A 22,797-nucleotide genomic window follows, 5' to 3' on the forward strand; every position below is an offset into this window, starting at 1 on the left:
AAACAAGAACTCTGGTAAAGGTAAAATCATGGGTACTGTAGAAAACTAGGACCATTTTTCTCTTCTACATAATGTAAGGAACATATGACACAACTTATGAAACTGTAACCCCTGTATGTCACCTTTAAAATAATAATAAAACAATTATAAAAAAATTGAAGGCAGCCATGAATAATAAGCCAAGTCCCCCAAATAAAATCCAATATCAAAAAAAAGAAGTGTATGTCTCCCAAATCCCTCAGTAGTTGTGTGTTAAGATGCCCTGTGTACGCAAGTGCATAAAACCCAGAGCCTGACACAGGTGTGCCAGGCCTTCTGTGGTCTGCCACTGCCCAGTTCATGCCCTAAAGGGCTTTTTTTCCAGCATCTCCCACTCCCCATGAGGAAGGCAGAGCAGGTGTCTGCTGTCCTGAAGACCAAGACACTGAATCCAAGGAGACTTGGTACAGTCCTCTGTGGTGCTTCTGTGTCACAAAGGCTCTCCCCACCAGGGGATCTCAGAATGTCAATGAAGGCTGCCAGTTAATGGGAAAACGCATCAACTAATAATATCAATAAAGCTAGACCCCATCAAAGGCAGGGTTCATGTTGACATAAGTTCCCTTTTAGGGAGCAGAATGTGGACTGAAAGAAGAAAAACCCCAGGGAGTGGGATTGGGGAGCTTGGTAGAAGGAGGTTGCTTGGTCCATGTGGGCCCTGGTAGCTGAAGGTCTCATCTGGAGAGCAGGATTCTCATCTGGAGAGAGTGGGCTCTGCCTAAGAGGACATGGCTTGGTCATGTGTGGATTCTGAGTGGCCATCTGTTCATAGGTGGAGTAGGATCCTTACTTGGAATAGACCCTAGGAGGTGGGGGTTCAACTTGTGGCTGCAGCTTTGGTCTGCTGTGGTCCTTGGTGACTATAATATTCTAATTTCAGGTAGTGTCCCACGATAGAATTGACCCTAGGGAATGGTGGTAAGTTTGTGGGATGTGGCTGTGGTCCTGTGTGGGCCTGAGGGGCGCCCTAGTCTCTGTCCATTGCTGTCACCACTTGGCCATTTGTAATGGATTTCTAGTCCTGTCATCTTCCCTGGAGCAGTCTCAATGCCAAGGCACAAGGCTTAGTAGATTCAGGCCCTAGCCCTATTTCCTGAGAAAGGAGGTGGGAGGACCTCAGGCAGAGGTCACTCAGCATCTCTGCAGGGTGCCTTCATGGTTGTTAGACCAGCCATGAGTGCTAAAAGGACTTCTTGTGATGGGGGGGGGGGGTTTGCAGGAAGGGTAAATGCAACACCATCCATTGGCCTAGGTTTGACCTGGGAGGATATTTGCAGATCCTCAGGACCAGAGTGAATGAAGAACACTTCATCCCTGTGGCTTCCTCCAAGGAGGCCAGTCTCGTGTGGTCAGAATTGCTGCATGAAGCCATCTCCCAGGTCATATCTTTATGATTGAAGGCTTTGGTTCACTTGAGACCATGAAGGTAAAGCCCTCTGGAACAGAATTAGAGCTCTTATAGAAAATTTGCTGGCCATGGGAGGTCAGTGAGGATCTGCTTCTAGGGCAGAGAATGGGGCTCATGCCTTGGTCTTGGTTTGTAGGCTCCATTCTGTGAATCATCAATATCTCTTGGGGAAAAACTATCTATTGAGGGAACTGAAAGGAACTAAGACCACTTCAAACAGGGGAATAGCGCATGTTGGTTGAAGATTTTGTGCATCTACCACAGCCTCAACCATGCAATTAACCGTCCCTCCTCACAGGCATGCGTCACCATGCTGACATAGAATGAGTTGACTTGTAAAATGGGCGTGTCAACAAGGAATACACAGGAGGAAGGGACAAAAGAGCACAGGGGCTTTGAGGTTGGGGACACTTTGGGTGACCTCATCATGATCACATGTGGTTCCCAGCACACAGGATGTGCAGCCCCAGGGTTGAGCTGTCATGTGAGGTGTGAGCTGGAGTGATGATGCTGTGAGAGTGTGGTCATCTGACACAGCAGAGGACCTGCTCTAGGCTTGATGCGGGGAGTGGGAGACATCAGGGTAGGGGGGATGAATGGCAAACTTCAACTTAATGTATACTCGGAACACTTACAATTATTTATATTTTTCAAAATCATACAATTGAAAACTCATTTCCCTACATGCTTCACGTATTTAGTAGAAAAGGAAAATAATATGACTGTGACCTGTTGCTTTGCCAAGCCCACTAAAGGTCCATGTCTATCCTGAGCACACCTGCATACCGAGGGCACAGAAAAAAAAATACAGGGACTCAACAGAGGGACGGGGGGAGAGAACTTTAGAGCTATCTCTTTGATGAGCATAGGTACAAAACTTCTCAATAAAATCCTGCCAAATGAATTTTTAACAAATGAACAAAATATTCATACACCATGACCAAGTAGGATTCTTCCCCAAGATGCAAGGCTGGCTCAATACATGTAAATGGATAACTATAATAATGCAAATCAACAGAAGGAAAGACAAGACTCACAGGACCATTTCAAGAGATGCAGAAAAGGCCATTGATAAGATCCAATATCCTTTCATGATAAAAGTTCTGGAAAATCTAGAAATACAGAGAATATTCTTCAGCATAACATTTATACCAAACCTACAGCAAATATTTACCTAGTATTATTTTTTTTATCAGAGGCAGTAAACCCTACTTTCTGCCAAGGGCCATTTGGACATTCATAGCATCATCAAGGGCATCCAGTGTAGGCATCCAGTGACAGGCACTTGTGCCCATCCTGTCATGGACTGAATGATTTGGAGGGATTTATGCAGTCCACGGGGTCTCCACTCCTAGGAGGCCATGAATCCCAGACAGGGACCCCTAGCTTGAGACCAGGTGCTGGAGGCTCACATCTGTAATCCTAGCTACTTGGGAGGCTAAGATCTGAGGATTGCAGTTCAAATTAGTCAGGGCAGGAAAGTCTGTGAGACTCATCTTCTGCTAACTACCAGAAAACCAGAAGTGATGCTGTATCTCAAAATGGGAGAGTGCTAGCCTTGAATAAAATTGCTTAGCAAAGGGCTGGGAGTTTGGCCTAATAGAATTTTTACCTAGCGTGTCTGAAGACCCAGGTTCAAATCCTCGGTACCACATACATAGGAAAAAACTGGAAGTGGTGCTGTGGCTCAAATGGTAGAGCTCTAACCTTGAGAAAGCCCAAGGACAGTGCCCAGGCCCTGAGATCAAGCCCCAGGGCTGGTAAAAATTAAAACAAAAATTGCTCAGCAGCAGTGCCCAGTCCCAGAGTTCAAGCCCCAGGACTAGTACAAAGAAAAGAATAAAAGAAAAAGAACCCCTGAACTGAAAGTCTTATTTTTCTCAAGTTCTTTGTTTACCACAGATGTGAAACTTCCATAAACTGAAGTTCCCTTCTTTAAAGTGAACCCTGGACTGAGACATTGCATAAAAACCCTGGGTATACTGTGTCGGCCTGAGTGGGTTTACCCTTCTGAGGTGTGTGTTCAGCAGGCTGACTAGTTCCAGCTGTTGCATGGGAAACCCCAAGCCAGGGGCTGGGCTTCTCACCAGACCTAATTTGCACTGATCACGTGGCTTCTTCAGCTCCAGGATGTCCTTAAGGTAGTTCTTGTATCCCTCCAGTATGGACTCACATCAGGAAACTCAAGGCTGCCCACAAGACTTATTGTTTGCTGTCTCTGTTAGCTGACGTCTGCAGTCAGGGATGAATTTCTCCCACCCCAACCCTACCATCTTGTCATTGTTTGCCCTTCCCTGGCACTCTATGCCTTGGTCCATCTCCTCTCTTTACTCTCTTTATTCCCTTTCTCTCCTTGACAACACCCAGGTCTAGATCAAAGGAGGGTTTGGGTCCCACCAGACTCTATTGAAATAGAATTACCACCGATCAAGGTGTGTTCCTAACCCTTCACTCACTGTCTTGCTTCGAATTTCTTTGACACCAACACACACTCAGGTCCTAAAACTCTATATGTCATTTGAAATGGGCAAGATGATATCTGAGCACTTTTAAAAGTCATCTTTGCTGGGTGGGTAGAAGAGAAAAAAGTCAAGTCAGGCTCAGGCAGACCCTATCCAGCCCTTCAGCTGTCTCTGCTTCTCTCTGCCTCCCTTCCTTTGCCAACTCTGCTACTGGCCTTGAAGTCAGCCACTTTTCTCCTGCTGACATGGTTGCCAGTGAAGAATGGCCCCATCTCCACACTGGCCACAAGCACGGTGTCTTCCTGACTTCTCCTTGGCAGGTGAGCGGTGATCTGGCTGATCAGAGCTGCTTTAGCTCAGGGTCTGAGCTCAGCAATTTGACATTACCACCTCTGTTCTCTATTCCTAAGTCTTTCAAAACATGCTTGGTGGACTTATTAATAACAAACGCTGGGACAGACCCATGAAGGGAGTTGCATGACTCTGGGCCTTCCACCCTGAAATCCTGGCCTTTCACTTCCTGCTTTCTCTGCTGGCCCTAGGGCAGCATCTCAAACCATAGTGGGTGTTCTCCTTAACTTCCTCCATGAGTCCACACTTGCTTCCCTGGGATTTGTTTCCACATGGCATTCTCCTCTCCACCACTGTCCTATAATGTCTAACACATTTTCTCTTTCTGATTTGTTTTGCTCATCCCTTCCTTGCCCCTCCCCACCAAATGTTTACTGAGTATCTCCTGCATTCTTGTCAGTGATAGTGGTAGGCAGGGCTCAGGTCTGGGACAGAGGGAAGAGGAAAACACTATAGGCAAGGAGATACTCAATGCAAAGGCACTGAGGTATGTGAGGTATGTATGAACAACTGGGCCTGTCCGGGGACCAAACTGGCTACTTTGTGTGATAAGAAGCCCAGGGCACATGAGAAAATGATTAGAGTGTGGCTGGAGGGGCTGGGCTTTGGATGGCCAATAGGCCAGCTTGAGTTCTTTCCTCTTGGTTGGAGGGGCACCAGCAGCATTAATAGGACATAAGCGATGGAGGATGAAGCTGCTATTTCCTTCCATTCTAATCTCATCTTGCAAATAATTACACTGGGATATGATTAATTAAATAGCAATCTAAACATTCCCATAATGAGAACAAAGGAGGATATTCTTAGGAGGGAATTATAAGGGTTCAGTAGCTATATGCATATTACCATATAAAGTATTATTAATCAAAATGAATTCCAAGACATAAAAACTAGAGGATTTTTTTAATGTACTGTTTGTGGTTCTTTTTTTTTAATTTGCCTTTTTTTTCTTTGATTTATTCCCTTCTGTTGCTGGTTTTGATTTCTGTACCCTTTTTCTTGTATATAAGTTTATCTGAGTTGGGGAGGGGAGGGGAAACAGAAACAGTGGGACAAAGGGGTAACTAATTCAACAGTGAACCCACTGGAAATGATCTGAACAACTTTGGGGGAAGGGGATAGGGGGGTGGGGATTGGGAAAGAATGAGAGAGGGGTGATGCTATTCAAAAGGAAATGTACTCATTATCTGACTTACAGAACTATAATCCCTCTGTATATCACCTTTACAATAACATTTTTAAAAGTTTTTTTTTTGTAAAACCTAATCTCATATTGTGTTCCTATAGGTTTCTTCCTAAAGGCTTATTTATCCCTTAGCATAAGTTCACAGAAGGAGACATTTGTGCTGATTTATGTTGTTGTGCTACAAGGGTTTGAACTTAGCGCTTCCTGTGCACTAGACAGCCATTCTACCACTTGAGCCATGCCCGAGCCATTTTTGCTTTAGTACTTTTTTCCCCCACCTAGAGTCTCACATTCTTGCCAAGATGTCTGGACCTCTTATTAATACTCCTCCTATTTATATTTCCCACATAACTGAGAGGGCAGGTGTGAAACACTACATTTATCTTTTTATTGGTGGATTTAGGACCCTGGACTGACTTCATACCATGATTCTTTGGATCTTGCCCCAGGGGAAGCTGAACCAGGCCTGAGCCACCATCCAGGCCTTGTGCTGGTTATTGATACAAGTACCCAGGCTTTCTTTCCATCCCTTTCCACTGACAATACTTAACGTTATATCTTGATTACTTGCTCAGGCCTAAACACCATGTCCAGGATCTTCTCATCATGTTTTTCCCAAAATCTAGGTGTACTAACTGGGATATCAGGTGCCAGAGCAGCAGGCCCTGAACTTCTCTGCTCTGATATGTGGGGGGGGAGCAGGTTGCTCCTTTTTGACCATGGGTTCCACTGGAGCAGAGGCATACTGCTTGACAAGGCATCCAATCCATTCTCCCAGAACCACCCAAGCCTGGCCTTGCTGGCTAAGGATCTAATACCACTGTGGTGTTCTGTGTTTTCCTTCCAATAAAGTGTTCTATTTGTGCTTAATATCCTGTATTCCATATGGACCTTCTCTGGATTTAGCTAATCCATATATTTCATTGAAAACAAACAAACAAACCTGGCTGTAAAATCCTCAGTAAGATTTTTGCAATTTGTGTTAACTAAGAAACAATTAAAGATATAAACTTTGTACTCCTTTGGCTTTTGCCAAAGAAAAAAGAAAAACAAAAAGTGATAGCTTCAAAGTAAAACTTCCATTTTTTTATAAATTATTTTTAATAAGAAATATGACTCCAATGACGTATACATTTAGAACTCAAGTTACCGAAGCAAGATTAAAATGTATAAATTTTTACATTTACTTTCCTAAGCAAATTAAGAATATACTTCAAATAAATAACAAGCAGTCTATGATCAATGTGTACTTTTATATTATTAGTATAATAGTACATTTACTTATTATACCACTTATGTATTGTTATTATTTTTTACTTATTTTATTTTATTTTTTTTGCTAGTACTAGGGCTTGAAATCAGGACCTCTTGTTCTTGCCAAGCCTTTTCTTTTTTTTGCTCAAGGTTGGTGTTCTACCACTTAAGCTATGTTTCCAGTTCTGGCTTTTTGCTGCATAATTGGAGGTAAGTTTCTCTCTGATTTGTTTGGGCTGGCTACAAACCATGATTCTCACATTCCAGCCTTCTGGGTGGCTAGGATTATAGGCATGAACCACTTGTACCAAGCTAGTATACTTTTTAAAGAAACTGCCTGATACTGAACATATTTTATAACATTATTAATTATATGAGGATATATACATATTTATATATCAGTTTCATGTTAGTATTTCATTATTGGACATGACATTATGGTGGACAAAATTACCTTTATCATTGGTGTGAATAATACCATGTCTCTACATTTCTGGCTTGTGTGTGTATTAAACACAGTGGCTTTTTTTCCTTCGGTCAGGAAAGAGCCTGGTATGCTGGCAACAGCCCTCAGTCCAGAAAGTCTGTTATAAAGGCTAAGGTTTTGTTTGTCAGCTTTAAATGCTTTCCTTTAAAAATTTGAGCTGATTTGGAGTAAATAACTGTCTGTATTTCTGGATAATGATGTAACATTTGGGTGACGGTATCCTTGGCATACAAACCACCATGGATGTTTCTCATTCCTTGTGCCTAGCTTTTAGTTCATCAAGCACTGATGGTTAGTTTTCCCTCGAAGTATCTTGTTCACCTTCATAATGTTCTTGTAATCTTGACATGCTTCCATTCAATGAACTGATATTCTGAGAGGAAGAATCTATGGCCCCTGACACACAGCTACTAAAAGATGAACCCAGAATGATGAGCTGACTTTGGGCCAGCATCACCCAAACTTGTTTTCTTATTAGTCCCTCTCCTGGGTTGATTTACTGCTTCCTGAGCAGAGCCAGGGGAGGGGGGAGACTAAGGTTGCTGAGCTGAGAGAGGGAGGAGCATAGTGGGGTGGGGGTGGGGGTAGAAGGGAAGACTACATGTACCAGAGGAACCCAGGTAGCCAGGTGCCAGGAGAAGGCAGAGGGAAAGCAGAGAAATCCAACAGGACAGATGCTTTTGTGCTGGCATCAGCTTTCACCAAGTCTTGTCACCACTTCTTTTTCTATGCTTTAAAAAAGGAAATCTAATGAAAGAGCTTGCTGTGCATGAGAAGAATGAGGGCCATGAGGGTCACACAGTAACCAAGAAGAGAATTTATAGAGAGCCAGCTTGAACCACAGCTTCCTGCTGCCCAGAAATGCGGGACTTCCAAGAGCCAAGTGATGTGGAAAAAGCCTCTTTCTCAAGAAGAAATTTTCGAGAAATCAGAATTGGAGTGTCTGACAGAGGGGAAGCTCTCGAGTAGAAGATGGGATGGGGGTGGGGTTCAAGTCAATTCCTCCAAACTACAGGCGGCTTCAGGGCCTTTCTGCAAGGTGATCTGGGATCGTTCCTGTCCCTTGTATTCAGTGCCTGATGAAGGCAGGTAGCTCTGTAAGGGAAAGTATCTGAAGGGTGCTGTGCAGACAGGTGGACCCTCATCTTGTCCCCAATGGTGGCTCAGTTTAGCAGTTGTATGTGTGTGTATTTCATTGTCAGTGATGGTTGGCAAAGCCATTTCCTGATTTCTATGTTCTTCTTTTAACATTACCTATTATAGGATCTATATATGAAAACTACTTCTGTTTATTCATTCACCACTTGTTAAAAATTATTGATTGATGAGTTTGGCCTAGTGGTAAAGTGCTTGACTAGCATGCGCAAAGACCCAGGTTCAATTCCTCAGTACCACATACATAGAAAAAAAAGCTGGAAGTGGTGCTGAGACTCAGGTGGTAGAGCGCTAACCTTGAGAAAGTCCAAGGACAGTGCTCAGGCCCTGAGCTCAAGCCCAGGACTGGCAAAAAAAAAAATTACTTAAAAAAAGCTCCTGGTATTTGAATTCAGGGCTTCATGTTCTGTCTTGGCTTTTTCTGCTCAGCTGGTGCTCAGCCACTTGAGCCATCCTTCTACTTTGAGTTTTTTTTTTCAGTCCTAGGCTCGAACTGTGGGCCTGAAGGCTGTCCTTGAACTTCTTTTTGTTCCAGGCTAGTGCTCTACCACTTGAGCCATGGCGCCATTTCTGGCTTTTTCTGTGATTGATTGGAGATAGAAGTCTTATAGACTTTCCTGCCTTTGAACCTTGATCCTCAGATCTCAGCCTCCTGAGTAGCTAGAATTACAGGTGTGAGCCACTGGTTCCTGGATCACTTCTGAGTTTTTACTGCTTAATTGGAAACAAGAGTAAGATAGACCTTCCTGCCCTAGTTGTCCTCAAACCTCAAGCCTGTCATCTCAGCCTCCTGAGTAGCTAAAGATTACAGGCATGTAATCTAGTACTTGGTGCTTTCATTTATTGATAATCTACCACGTGCCCTGACATATGATGCCATTTCCCTCCTCCAGCTGCGGAATGTCACTCCAGGGACACTGCTGCAACACTAACTCAGTGAGAGTGATAATTCATGACTCTCCCACAAACCTGAGCATGCCAGCTTGTGCTCAGGATGCCCTCTCTCATCTAGGAACTGCCTGCCTCACATACACAGACAAAGATCATGGAGCTCCTGTCTGGACTCACATTCTGGAAGTCAGTCTGGAAGTTTGCTCTATCTTAAGATTTTCCAAGCCTGCTCGTGGGCATACACACAGACCTGGGGACTCTCAGGAGGCCAGAGCAGGCACTGAATGCTCTTCCAGAAGTCCCTAGAAGCTTCTTCACTAACCTCTGCATTCCACAGATGGGGACTTCACCGGGAGATGCTCTGTCCCTGCCTTCCCTCCACACCTGGGCTGTCTTTTCATGCATCACTTCTTGCCCAGAAACCACCAGGAGGCCTAAGCATTTTCTGGAAGCCTGACCCAGGGTTCAGGAGTGACCATATTGCCACCACAGAACCGGCAGAGCTTTGACTTACTCTGTACCTGTTTCTTGCCTGGCAGGAAACTGAAGAAAGGTAGTAGAATTCTGTTCTCAGAAGTTAATATGGGAGATTCAAACCTGAGTCTGGGTTTTGATCACAGCATTATTCAGTTTCCCCAGGAAGCTGCTGAAATTTCTCTAGGCTCCACCCCTGGGAGAGTCACTACCACCCCAGACCTTGCCTGGGTTATAGAATCAGAGCCCTTAACAATGGTATATGAAGCTCAGAGAATGTACCAGCTCACAGGGTGGGTGGCCAAGTGGCAGTTATTGGCCCAACTTCTTCTGGCAGTGCAGTGGGAAAAGACCCTAGATTGCACTACCTCTGCTACAGGGTTGGGAATTCCAGTCTTAATGTTGTATGTGAGACTAAGACCTACCCAAAAGATCTCTAAACCATAAGAAATATGGCATTTTCTATACCCTAGAAAGAACACAATTCTAGAACTCTATCTGCTACTTAAAATGCTATTTTAATTGGGAGTTTGGTAGAGGGCCTGCCTAACATGCACGGAGGCCCAGGTTTAATTATTTGGTTCCACATACATAGAAAAAGCTGGAAGTGGTGCTGTGGCTCAGGTGATAGAGCTCTAGTCTTGAGAAAACCCAAGGACAGTATTCAAGCCCCAGACCTGACAAAAAATGTTATTTTTAGGGCAAAAAAATGCTAGTAATTTTGACAGTTCCATAATATTTCTAAGTTTGTGATAATCTTTCTTCCATAGGCATTCTCTAAAGAGAATTGTGTGTTCTCTCACACACTTGTCCAAGCTGTGGTACTTTGGCTCTGTCCTCTGATCTTGTCTAAATATGGTATATGATTTCACTGTATCCTAGTTTAGAACAAAGCAGTTAGGCTCTACATCTTTTCTTTTTCAATGTATGATCTTTTTTTCTGATTTCTTTTTCCCAGGGAGAAAAAAAGAAATGTTCAGTTCTTCCCTTTAGAGCATGAATATTAGCCTCTTAAAAATGAAGAAATTAGACCGGGAGTTTGGCCTAGTAGTAGAGTGCTCTCCTAGCATGTATGAAGATCTGGGTTCGATTCCTTGGTACCACATACATAGAAAAAGATGGAAGTGTACTGTGGCTCCAGTGATAGAGCTCTAACCTTGAAGAAAGCCCAAAGACAGTGCTCAGGCCCTGAGTTCAAGCCCCAAGACTGGCAAAAATGAATAAATTATTGGATGCTGATGGCTCACATCTGTAATCTGTAGCTACTCAGGAGACTGAGGTTCTGAGAATCAAAAAATTTGAAGCCAGATGGCATGAAATCCTTGAGACTCCATTTTCAATTAACCAGGGAAAATTTGGGCTAGAGGCATGACTCAAGTGGCAGAATGCTAGCTGAATGTGCAAGCTCAAGGCTCTCATTTCAAGCCCAGTACTATGGGAAGGATGAGGAGAAAGAAAAGGAGGAGGAGGAGGAGGAGGAGGAGAAAGAGGAAGGTCATTCATAGGTAAGAAATGTAAATACATTTTTTACTTTCTGGGAGGAAAAAGATGCATTTAGTATTACTAAATAAGTAAGTGTTAGAATAAAAAGCACTTTAACATTTCTTTTTTCTTATTCAATTTACACTGCAGCCTTTACTACTAAGAGGACTTGACTCTTCAAAGAACAACCCAACTTCTAAAGAGGAAAACCACTGCAGCCCAAGAAAACCCATTGAAAACAAAAAGAGCTCAGCCTCACTAAGACAGTTTAAAACAAAGCTAAATATGTTTTGAAGATAATTTAACCTTCGAATTCTGCATAGTAACCATAATTTCTACACTGCATAGAAACTGCTGAACAAGCTGTTCAAGGGCGATGGGCTAATGGTGGACATTTCTTTTTTTCTCTCCTGCCTTCAGTTTTAGTTCTTGTCCAGCTCGTTTTGAGAGAAGTAAAGGGGAAGAGCCTCGCTTGTGGTTTCTACTCACTGACTTGACTCACAACAACTACCGGAAGTTCTGTTGTCATTTCAACTGGCTTTTCCTTTTCCCAGCAGTTCCTTAGCTCAGAACTGCACAGCGAGGCCTCCCTGCAGCTCTTCCCAGACTAGGCCTGTGGGGTTCTCACATAGACTCAAATAGCCAGCTGTGCGACTCGTGTGGTGTGTTCCACACTTATTTCCAAATGTGCATGTGGAAGTGAGTGCTGAGGGTGTGAAGAGGAAGAAGAGGAGAGAGAAGACTGAGCCTGGGAACTGACTTTGGTGTCCTTGAGCACCTCTAGAGTGAGTGGGTCACTGGTGCCTGCCCCAGGATGAAAGCCCCCAGGAGAGCCCTCCCTGCAGTTTCTCTGTTGTTCCTTCTGATCTCTTATCCTGCAGCCGCTCCAGCTTCTGACCACTCAGCAAGAGCCAGCTATTCTAATGGCCACGTCTGTGTAGGTATGTAAATACTTTGTATTATGTGTGTGGAAGTAACACGGAGCGGAAGTATTTTGCTTGCATAATAAATCACTTATTTAATGTTGTAAATAGGTTAAGATTTCACCAACATCTCAATAGCTTCACCAACATGGAAAAGATTGAGTCGAAGAGTGAGTATTGATACCATATGCTTATAGAAGTGCTATCTACATTGCTCAATTGAATTAGTCATAAGAGTCGCTACTTTTTGCCTGTGACTAGAATTCTTTTCCCTTTGGAGCAGAAGCTATAACAGCCTGAAATTCTTACTTCTGCAGTCCTGAGCATAGACATGAAATGTTGCTGTCCACCTTTTCCCTCCTCATCTGCCGGGGCCAGCCGGCAGCAAACCAGGGTTCGCGGATTAGGATTCCTGAAATAGGGGCAAGGACTAGGAAAAAATAGAAGAGAGACAAACAGATGGAGTTCGGGAGGACTACAGCCCAAGTCAGCGGTCCAAGAAGTCTGTGAGCTCCAGACTGCTGCCTAAGACTGTGTCGTTTATTTTAAGTTCCGACCTTAAATACTCTTCTTAAAACTAGGGAACTGCCAGAGGCTACATTCATACAAAATAGTAAACAAATCACATATAGGATAATTGAGAAAGGATTGACATTGCTTAAAGTCATCATGATAAGTACTGATTGACATTGCTTAAAGTCATCATGATAAGAGTTACTTCCTTGTGTATACCGTTGTGTAGGTCCAAGGTCAGGTCCAAGGTCATTGATCCCACAGTCGGTCCCCAACACTCATCCATCCACACTGGCTATTTCTTAACCCTTTCCATGGCTCTCTGAGTGAGAATAACCCCTGTGTGTGTACATGAGTGGTATGTATGCACACAGTAAGGACTCAGATATCCCGGTTTCCTTCATTCTCCCAGGAAATCTATGCTGGTGTTGGCAGCTGGAAACTTCAAACACTGACAGAAATAGTTTCTCAACTGACTTTTGACTGAAATGTTTTACTTCTAACTTGTTTTATATAGGTTTTGTTCTTGTTTCTTTTGTAAAAGGAAGATGAAATAGGATGAGACAATGGTCTTCATACTATCTCTGGAATTTCAATAGAAGTAGTTGTCAGGGACTACAATTCAGAGACGTGCAGAAGAAAGCAGCAATTGTTCAATACGCAGAACTCAAAGTAAAATCCTGAGCCGGGCATTATGGCTCACATCTGTCTTACTGGATACTTGTGAGGCTGAGATTAGGAAGATTAGAGTTTCAGGTCATCCTGGGCCAAAAAAAAAAACCCAAAAATAATAATAATGGAAAACTTAAAAAAACAAAGTGAGATACCATCTCAAAGGAAAAAGGTGCGTGTGAAGGTTTATACCTGTCATACCAGCTTTGGTGGGAAGCAAAAATCAAAGAATCATGATTCAGGCTGGCTCAGGCCAACAGTGGGTTATCTCAAAAATAACTAGGACAAAAAGGGTTAGAGGGGTGATTCATGTGGTACAGTACCTGACTAGCAAGCAGACCCTTCAGTTCAAACATTGTATTACCAGAAAAGATAAAGAAAAAATAGAATTCTGGCGTGAGACTTCTCAGAGACATTCAAAATAGTGGCCATATCCTGAATTGTTTTTAGAAACAGTATTAAAAATGTCTGAGGGGCCAGAGCATGGCCTAGTGGTAGAGTGCTTGCCTAGCATACACGAAGTTCTGGGTTCAATTCCTCCATACCACATACACAGAAAAAGCCAAAAGTGGTGCTGTGGCTCAAATGGTAGAGTGCTAGTCTTGAAAAAGCTCAAGGATAGTGCCTATGTCCTGAGTTCAAGCCCCAGGACTGGCAAAAACAAAAACAAACCACCACCACAACAACAAAAATGTTAGGGGCCGGGAGTTTGGCCTAGTGGTAGAGTGATTGCCTAGCATGCACGAAGACCTGAGCTCGATTCCTTGGTACCACATACATTAAAAAAAAAAAAAACTGGAAATGGTGCTGTGTGGCTCAAGTGGTAGAGTTCTGGCCTTCAGAAAGCCCAAGAACAGTGCTCAGGCCCTGAGGTCAAGGTCCAGGACTTGCAAAAAAAAAAAAAATAGAAAAAAATGTTGGAGCCAGGCAGGGCATGGTAGCTCATGCCTGTAAGACTAGCTATTTAGGAGGCTGAGATCTGAGGATCAAGGTTCAAAGCCAACCCAGGCACAAAAAGGACCTAAGATTCTTATCTCCAATTAACCTTTAGAAAATGGGAAGTGGGGCTTGCCTCTAGGGTAGGTCTGTAGCCTTGAGCTGAAGAGCTCAGGACAATGCCCAGGCCAAGTTCAAGCCCCATGACCCCACCAAAAATGTTGGAGCTAATGGCTGTTGGAGCACATCTGTAATCCTAGCAACTCAGGAGGCTGAGATCTGAAGTTCATGATTCAAATCCCATCTGGGTAGTACAATCCATGAGTCTTATCTTCAATTAAGTACCAAAAGTCAGAAGAGGAGCTATGTGCAGGGACAGTGCCTCGGCTCTGAGTTCAAGCCAAGGACCAGCAAAATACACATAAACATACACACACACACACACACAATTCTGAATTAATCTCACTTTGCCAAAAGTATAATCTCTGGTCATTGTATGTGTCACATAATATCTCTAGTTCTGAAGTTTTTGGTTTTTTGTTTTGTTTTGTTTTGGTTTTGGTTTTGGTTTTGCCAGTCCTGGGCTTGAGCTCAGGGTCTGAGCGCTGTCCTTGGACTTTCTCAAGGCTAGAGCTCTACTACTAGAGCCACAGCACCACTTCCGGCATATAGATAGATAGATAGATAGATAGATAGATAGATAGATAGATAGATAGATAGATAGATAGATATGGTACCAAGGAATCGAACCCGGGTCTTTGTCCAGGCTAGGCAAGCACTCTACCACTAGGCAAAACTCCCGGTCCCTAGTTCCAAAGTTTGAAAAATTCATTCATTCATTTCTGGTGCTGATCCTGCGGCTTGAAATCAGTGCCTTGCACTGGCACTTGGTTTTTTTTCCCTCAGGGCTGGTGCTCTACCACTGAGCCACACCTCGACTGCCCCAACGTTTTCTTCAAATTAGAAACTAAAGACCTGGAGCCAGTAGGACTCTAGCAATTCAATTGTACAAGTTTGAGGCTGTTGGGAACCAGGCCTGAAATATTATCCACAATCAGTATTTTTTATTATGTTTTTTTTATTTAAAGAATTTATCAACATTGATTTTTACATCATATTTCAAATGACGTATATAACAAACAAGTATTCAAGAAAGGAATCTCTATATACAATCACTGGCACTTTGATTTTAGAACATAATTAAAATTAGGCTGAGTGTTTGTATGTCATGGATACATATTAATCTATGTAAAAAAACATTATGTCTATAGAGTCACAGATTTTTATGTCTATGTAGTTGTGTTTATATTTCCAATACCATGTCCATAGCATTGGGTACACAAATATTGAGTCATTGCTCTTGTACTGTTTGGATCCAATAGCCACACATTAAGGATACCATGTGCCTTTTGTTCCTTAGGTCTTGACTTGTCTCACTCAACATGATTCACTCTAGATCCATCCACTTCCCTGCAAATGCCATTAATTTATCTTGTCTGTTGGCTATGTAGAATTCCATTGTTTATATATACCACATTTTCTGTATCCATTCATCTGCAGTAGGGCACCTGGATTGTTTCCATCGTCTGGCTATTGTGAATAGTGCAGAGATGAACATAGCTGAGCAGGTGTCCTTATCATATCTTGGGTTATGATGTTCAGGGTAGATACCCAGAAGTGCTATGGCGGGATCGTAGGGAAGGTCAATTTTCAGTTCTTTCAATGGTTTCCCTCATTTGTCATAATCAGTAGAAACCTTGGGCTCTACTAGCAGAGATCTGCAATAGAGCAAAATCTTGATACATAAGGCCATATAGTATGAAGCTAATTGAAAGGACCTCCAGGATATTGAAACAAAAGCCATATAACGAATGATTGTTGTCCTTAATGTACTATGTTGTCTCTCATCTCCTTTGCTGTCCCTTGGGTATCTCATATTGTTACAGCATCTCATTTTGTTATCTGATATATTGGATATATTTGTATTTGGTTATTTGAAATTTGATAGGGAAGGGGGGAAAACCAAGACGGGTGGGGGGTGGGGGGGAGGGTAATGGGTACCAAGATATGTGAAAGAGTATTAATGTATGTGAATTAATGCACCTTCTATCTGGCAAATATCATGTAACCCTTTTATTAATTACAATAAAAAATATTTTAAAAAAACCTCCACACTGCTTTCCAGAGTGGCTGAACTAGTTTACAATCCCACCAGCAGTGTAGTAGGGTTCCTTTTTCTCCACACCCCACCAGCAACTGTCATTGTCTGAGTTCAAAATCTTGGCCATTCTTGTTGGGGTAAGGTGGTATCTTAGGGTTGTTTTTATTTGCATTTCCTTTTTTTTTTGCCAGTCCTGGGCTTGAGCTGAGGGCCTGAGCACTGTACTTGGACTTTCTCAAGGTTAGAGCTCTAACATTTGAGCCTCAGCACCACTTTCAGCTTTTTTTTTTCTTTTTTTTTTTCTATGTATGGTACCGAGGAATCAAACCTGGGTCTTCATGCATGCTAGGCAAGCACTCTACCACTAGGCCAAACTCCCGGCCCCTATTTGCATTTCCTTTATGACCATGGATAATGAGCATTTTCTCATATGCTTTTCTGACATTTTAACCTCTTCTTCTGATAAGTCTCTCTTTAGTTCCCTTGCCCATTTAGTGATTGGTTTGTTGGGCTTGGGGGGGATTAGTTTCTGGAGTTCCCTGTACATACCGGATATTAAGAATTTGTCTGATGCATTGTTGGTAAATATCTTTTCCCAGTTGGTTGGCTGTCTCTCTGCTTTTGTGGCTATGCTTTTATCTGTGCAGAACCTTTTTATTTTTAGGTAATCCCATTTGTTGAGTCTCTCTCCAATCTGTTGTGATCCTGGGGCTCTGTTTAGGAAGTTTTTGTCAGTGCCTATGAGTTCCAGTGTCTTTCCAACTCTATCTTGCAGCAGTTTCAAGGTCTCCAGTCTGATATTGAGGTCTTTGATCCACTTTGAGTTAATGCTTGTGCATGGCAAAAGGCTAGGGTCAATTTTCAGTTTTCTGCATGGGGCTGCCCAGTTTTGCCAGCACCAATAAATTGAATAGGCTGTGTTTGTTCCACTGCATATATTTGGCTCCTTTGTCAAATACAAGTTGGATATAGATAGATGGTTTTATTTCTGGATCTTTTATTCTGTTCCATTGATCTTCTGATCTATTTTTGTGCCAATACCATGCTATTTTTGTTATTATGGCTCTATAGTAGAGTTTGAAGTCTGGTATTGTAATACCACCAGTGTTGCTCTTTTTGCCTAGAATTGCTTTGGCTATTCTAGGTCTTTTCTTGTTCCATATAAATCTTTGGATTATACCTTCTATTTCAGTAAAGAATGTCTTTGGGATTTTTCATTGAATTTGTATTTCAATTTTGGCAATATGGCCATTTTCACTATGTTGGTTCTCCCTACCCATGAGCATGGCATGTCTTTCCATTTCCTGGTATCCTCTTTAATTTCTTTCATTAGGTTTTCATATTTTTCATTAAATAATTTCTTTATATCTTTGGTTAAGTATATTCCTAAGTATTTTATTCTTTTGGGGGATATTGCGAATGGGATCATTTTCTTGATTTGGCCTTCTTTTTGTGTATTGTTGACATACAAGAAGGCTACTGACTTCAGAAGGTTAATTTTGTATCCTGCCACTTTGCTAAAGTAGTTTATTAATTCTAGAAGTTTGGGAGTGGAGTTTGTTGGGTCACTCAAGTAGAGGATCATGTCATCTGCGAATAGGGATAGTTTAATTTCTTCTTTCCCTATGTGGATCCCTTTGATGTCCTTCTCTTGCCTTCTTGCTCTGGCTAAGGGTTCCAGCACTACATTGAAGAGAAGTGGAGAGAGTGGGCATCCCTGTCTAGTTCCTGATTTTAAGGTAAATGGTTCCAATCTTTCTCCATTTAGTATAATACTGGCTGTAGGTTTGTCATATATGGCTTTAATTATTTCAAGGAATGCACCTCTTATTCCTATTTTTTCTAGTGTTTTCAATATGAATGGATGTTGTATTTTGTCAAATGCCTTCTCTGATTCCAGAGAAATTATCATATGATTCTTATCCTTAGCTCTATTGATATGATGTATTACATTAATTGATTTGCCTTGCATCTTTGTGATAAAGCCTACTTGATCATAGTGTATAATTTTTTAATTTGTTTCTGGATTCTGTTGGCAAGTATTTTATTGAGGAGTTTTGCATTTGTGTTTATTAGAGAGATAGGTCGGTAAATCTCTTTTTTTGTTGGGTCTTTCCCTGGTTTGGGGATGAGTAATATTAGCTTCATAAAATGAGTTTGGTATGTCTCCTTCTGCTTCTATTTCTCGGACGAGTTTCAAGAGTATAGGTATTACTTCATGTTTAAAAGTCTTATAGAGGGCCGGGAGTTTGGCCTAGTGGTTAAAGTGTTTGTCTAGCATGCATGAAGACCCGGGTTCGATTCCTCAGTACTACATACATAGAAAAAAGCCAGAAGTGGTGCTGAGGCTCAAGTGGTAGAGCTCTAGCCTTGAGAAAGTCCAAGGACAGTGCTCAGGCCCTGAGCTCAAGCCCAGGACTGGCAAAAAAAAAAAAGTCTTATAGAATTCCGCAGTGAAACCATCTGGACCTGGGCTCTTTTTGGTTGGCATTTCCCTGTACAATCAGTCATTATTTATTTCTATCCCATCTTCTCCAAGCAAATCCCTAAAGCCTGTCAAATTGGAAAACAGCCTACATGAAGTGAGCCCTACTTCTAGGCTGCCTGCTGAAGAAATCTCTGGGCTTAGTGTGGACCTGAGAGAACCAGGCTGGCACTGTGTAAAATAGATGCCATTTCTTAATCTCTTTCCTGTTCCATTTCCAGTGAGACCACAGAGAGTGAGGAAGAGGCCTTGGGGGCACCAAGAGTGATGCTGCTCTGTTGATCTGCTGATACCTAGGAAAGGGCTGCAACCATTGTGTCATATGATGATTTTGTGGGCCTGGCATTTGTTCAGAGCATGGCAGAAGTGACAGGGGTGGCTCCGTGGAACTTGGACAACCCAGCACAGTTTCCCTCACGTATTTGGCAACTAAAGTATGGGGGATGACTAGAAGGTTGATTCCTCTGGAAATTTCCATCAAGACCCCTCCCCTTAGCCCCAGGGGCTGGAATTTCTCACAAGGCAGCTCAGGTGATCCAGTCAGAGAATTCCAGTAGCTGGAAATGGCTGGTCTCTAGGCTTGAGTCTAGGAGCAGGCCAGTCATTACTTCTGCCAACCCATTTCACCACTACTGAGAATTTCTTGCCAGTTCAGCCTGGGTAATTTAAGAAAAGTGGATGTGGCGGAAATCTGCTCTTGTGAATCTCTCATTACTGAGCACCAACCACGTGCCAAACCAGGAGCTCAACCAACTCAAGGTGGTGTCATGGGCTTCAAGGTGGAGGAGATAGAATCAGATAGCATAAGACCAGAAAGAGAGCCAAGGAAGCAGAAGGGGAGGAGAGGCCTGTGCAGATTAAGGTCCAGCTGATTCCACACAGCCTGGATACAAAAAACATAAACAAACAAACAAACAAACAAACCCTCGGGTTGCTCCCAAATGAGTCTAGGCTTAAATTTCCCCAAATGAACCACCCCTGATGAGAACTGACTTGGGGGTGGGAGGGAAGAGATGCTATCATTGCATGCAGGGTGTCCCCTTGTGGGCCTTAGTGAGTGGAGTAGGTGCTTCCAGAACCCCTCAGATAAGCCTGAAGCTATAGGGAGGGGCTCCAGGATGGATAACAGGCTGATTTTACTTACTGCCTGCATGCAGGAAGTGTCTTTGGAAGTGTGAAGTCCGCTCACCCACAGGTTGGGACAATGAGATGAGCTTCTGATCTTCCTCCCCTTGATAAGTTGATCAGCTTGCTGATCAAGGTTATGCGCATGTCCTGAAGCTCCCCAGTGGAAAGGTGCCCTCCCCTCAGCATTGCTACACAAGAGCACTTCCCATGGTCACTGGATAGTCATCACAGTACCAGTCTGAGCACTGGGGACGCAATGATGAATAGTAGTCACCCGATTTTCCAGAAATTCACCATGACATTAGAGCAAAGCAAGAACTGGAGAGTTGAAAATGAATGATGAATGGTGACAGAGAGCCATAAAAGTCAAAGGGCAAATTGCTCCAGTGAAAGAAGGAGACATCTGTTCTCTCCAGCACTTCCTTCCTGTGGGCCCCACAAAGAAACCTCCTTAGCAGAAGCAAGTTAGATCCACAGTGGGATGTCTGTCAACCCAGTGAAGTAGGAAAGAGCCAGCATCATTATTCGCCATCTATTTTGTGGTACCATCCTTGTACAAAGACTTGTCTTTTCCTTGACTAATAAGCAAATAAATAAAAGAAAAGAAATAACAAATCAAGTATAATCACCTTCCCAGCAAACAGTAGCAGTTGCTTGTTCTGGTTTTTCTATTGAGTCTAATTGGCTTAATTAGATTCTATCCAGTTTCATGAAGAAGTAATCATATTATCTGGGAATCATAGAGATAGATAGATAGATAGATAGATAGATAGATAGATAGATAGATAGATAGATTTTGTTATTATTGGAGTTTGAACTCAGGGCTTCACCCCTTGAGCCAGCCCTTTTTGCTTTGGTTATTTTACAGATTGGTTCTTGGGAGTTTTCCTGGGATCATCTGGAAATGTTCCTACCTATATCTCCCGCATAACTGGAATTATAGGCATTTACCATGAGTCCAGGCCCTAGTCATCATTTTTGTTTCTTACTCTTAGGGCTCACTTTGCTAGTGCTCTGCAGGCATGATTTTTAGCTCCTCAAAACTCTGTCGAAGGGGGGCGGGTGGGAAGGATTTTCCACTGAGTTGAATCTGGAGTAATCAGAGTGATGCCTGGAGAAAGTAATTATTATACTCAGGTGTTTTACAACTATAAACATTACATTTGCAAACTAGTAATTATAAGTGTTAGTATTTATTGAGCACTTGCTGTGTGAAGAACAATCTTGCAAAACATTTATTGAATTATCTCATTAATCGTGCCAGTGACCTTGTAGAAAAGATATTATTGTCCTCATTTGTCTGGTGTAAAGAAACTGAGTCAGAAAAATACAAAGCTCACTCAAGGCTACAGCCAGCTTCAATTTAGTTCATTGTGATTGTGTTGTTTAGAAAGTGATGAAATCAGGCTGATATATTTCTTTCTCGTGTATTTTTTAATAACTGCCTTATTTAGATGTAATTCGCACACCACAATTCTTCATCCTTTTAAAGTTAGATGTTTATTTTCTAAAATATAGTCATGGATAATGCATTAATCATCATCATTGCACAATGTTTTATCACATCCAAAAGAAAACCATTGCTCATTAGCCATCAGTTCCCCTCTCTTTCTCTTGTCCAACTTTTTTTTTTTTTATTGTCGGGACAATGTATAGAAGGGTTACAGTTACCTTCACCAGGTAGTAGGTGGATTACTTCTTACACACTGGTACACCTTCTCATGTTTTATCCCCATTTCTGTCCCCCCATCCCCTCCCAGTCATCTTGTTTCCCCCCTTCCCTTTCCTATTTCAAATAAACAAATAAACGTATATACAATATGCCAGGTAACAAAGTCAAATACAGTAACAATATGATATTAGCCATAAGGGCAAAAAAAAGAGAGAAGAGAAATAACATAGTACATTAAGAACAACGATCACACTAGATAAAGCTCTTGTTTCCATAAACTAGAGTTCCTTTCATTTACTCTCATCCCTATATGACCTTATGTATCTAGGTTTTGAGCTATTGTAATCCTTTTGTAGGAGAGTTCTAGATGTGTACTAATTAGTACAAGTGAGGCAAACCATTGAGCCTATGTTCCTTTGGATCTGGCTTATTTCACTTAATATGATTTTTTCCAAGTCTTTCCATTTCCTTACAAAGGGAGCAATGCCTTTCTTTCTGATGGTAGCATAGAATTCCATTGTGTATAAATACCACATCTTGATCCACTCATCTACTGAGGGGCATCTGAGTTGGTTCCATATCTTTGTTATGGTAAATAATGCTGCAATGAACATTGTTGTGCTAGTGGGTTTAATATGTCCTTGTTTCTGGACTTTTGGGTAAATGCTAAGTAGTGGAATTGCTGGGTCATAGGAGAGATCTAGGTTTAGTCTTTTGAGGAAGCGCCATAGTGATTTCCATAGTGGTTGAACAATTTTACGCTCCCACCAACAGTATAGTAATGATCCCTTCTGTCCACACCCCCACCATTTATTAGACTTCTTGATAATGGCCATTCTAACTGGAATAAGATGGATTCTCAAAGTTGTTTTAATTTGTATTTCTTCTATGGCCAGAAACGTCAAACATTTCTTCATGTGTCTATAGGCCATTCTTATTTCTTCTTCGGAGAGAACTCTTTTTAAGTCATTAGCCCATCTTTTAATGGGATGGTTGTTTCTTTGAAGATTTGTTTGGAGAGATTCAATTTTTGAGCTGTAGATATATTTTAGATATGAGACCCTTGTCTGTTGTGTGGCTAGTGAAAATCTTCTCCCACTCTGTGGGCTTTCTATTTA

At 42.2% G+C, this 22,797-nt stretch overlaps 1 protein-coding gene across 1 annotated transcript in view; it reads left to right on the forward strand.

The window, feature by feature from the left end:
* The first annotated feature begins 12,003 nt into the window (after positions 1–12,003).
* The window catches only part of Aoah (acyloxyacyl hydrolase), a 141,300-nt gene continuing 130,506 nt past the window's right edge, over positions 12,004–22,797 (forward strand). Inside the window, exon 1 of the mRNA XM_090332629.1 lies at positions 12,004–12,130. Coding sequence (XP_090188755.1) covers positions 12,004–12,130 — 127 coding nt within the window. The remainder of the gene's footprint in view (positions 12,131–22,797) is intronic.

Source organism: Megascapheus bottae, chromosome 5 (assembly GCF_031878675.1).
Source record: "Megascapheus bottae isolate mThoBot1 chromosome 5, mThoBot2.hap1, whole genome shotgun sequence".
Classification (NCBI taxonomy): Eukaryota; Metazoa; Chordata; class Mammalia; order Rodentia; family Geomyidae; genus Megascapheus; species Megascapheus bottae.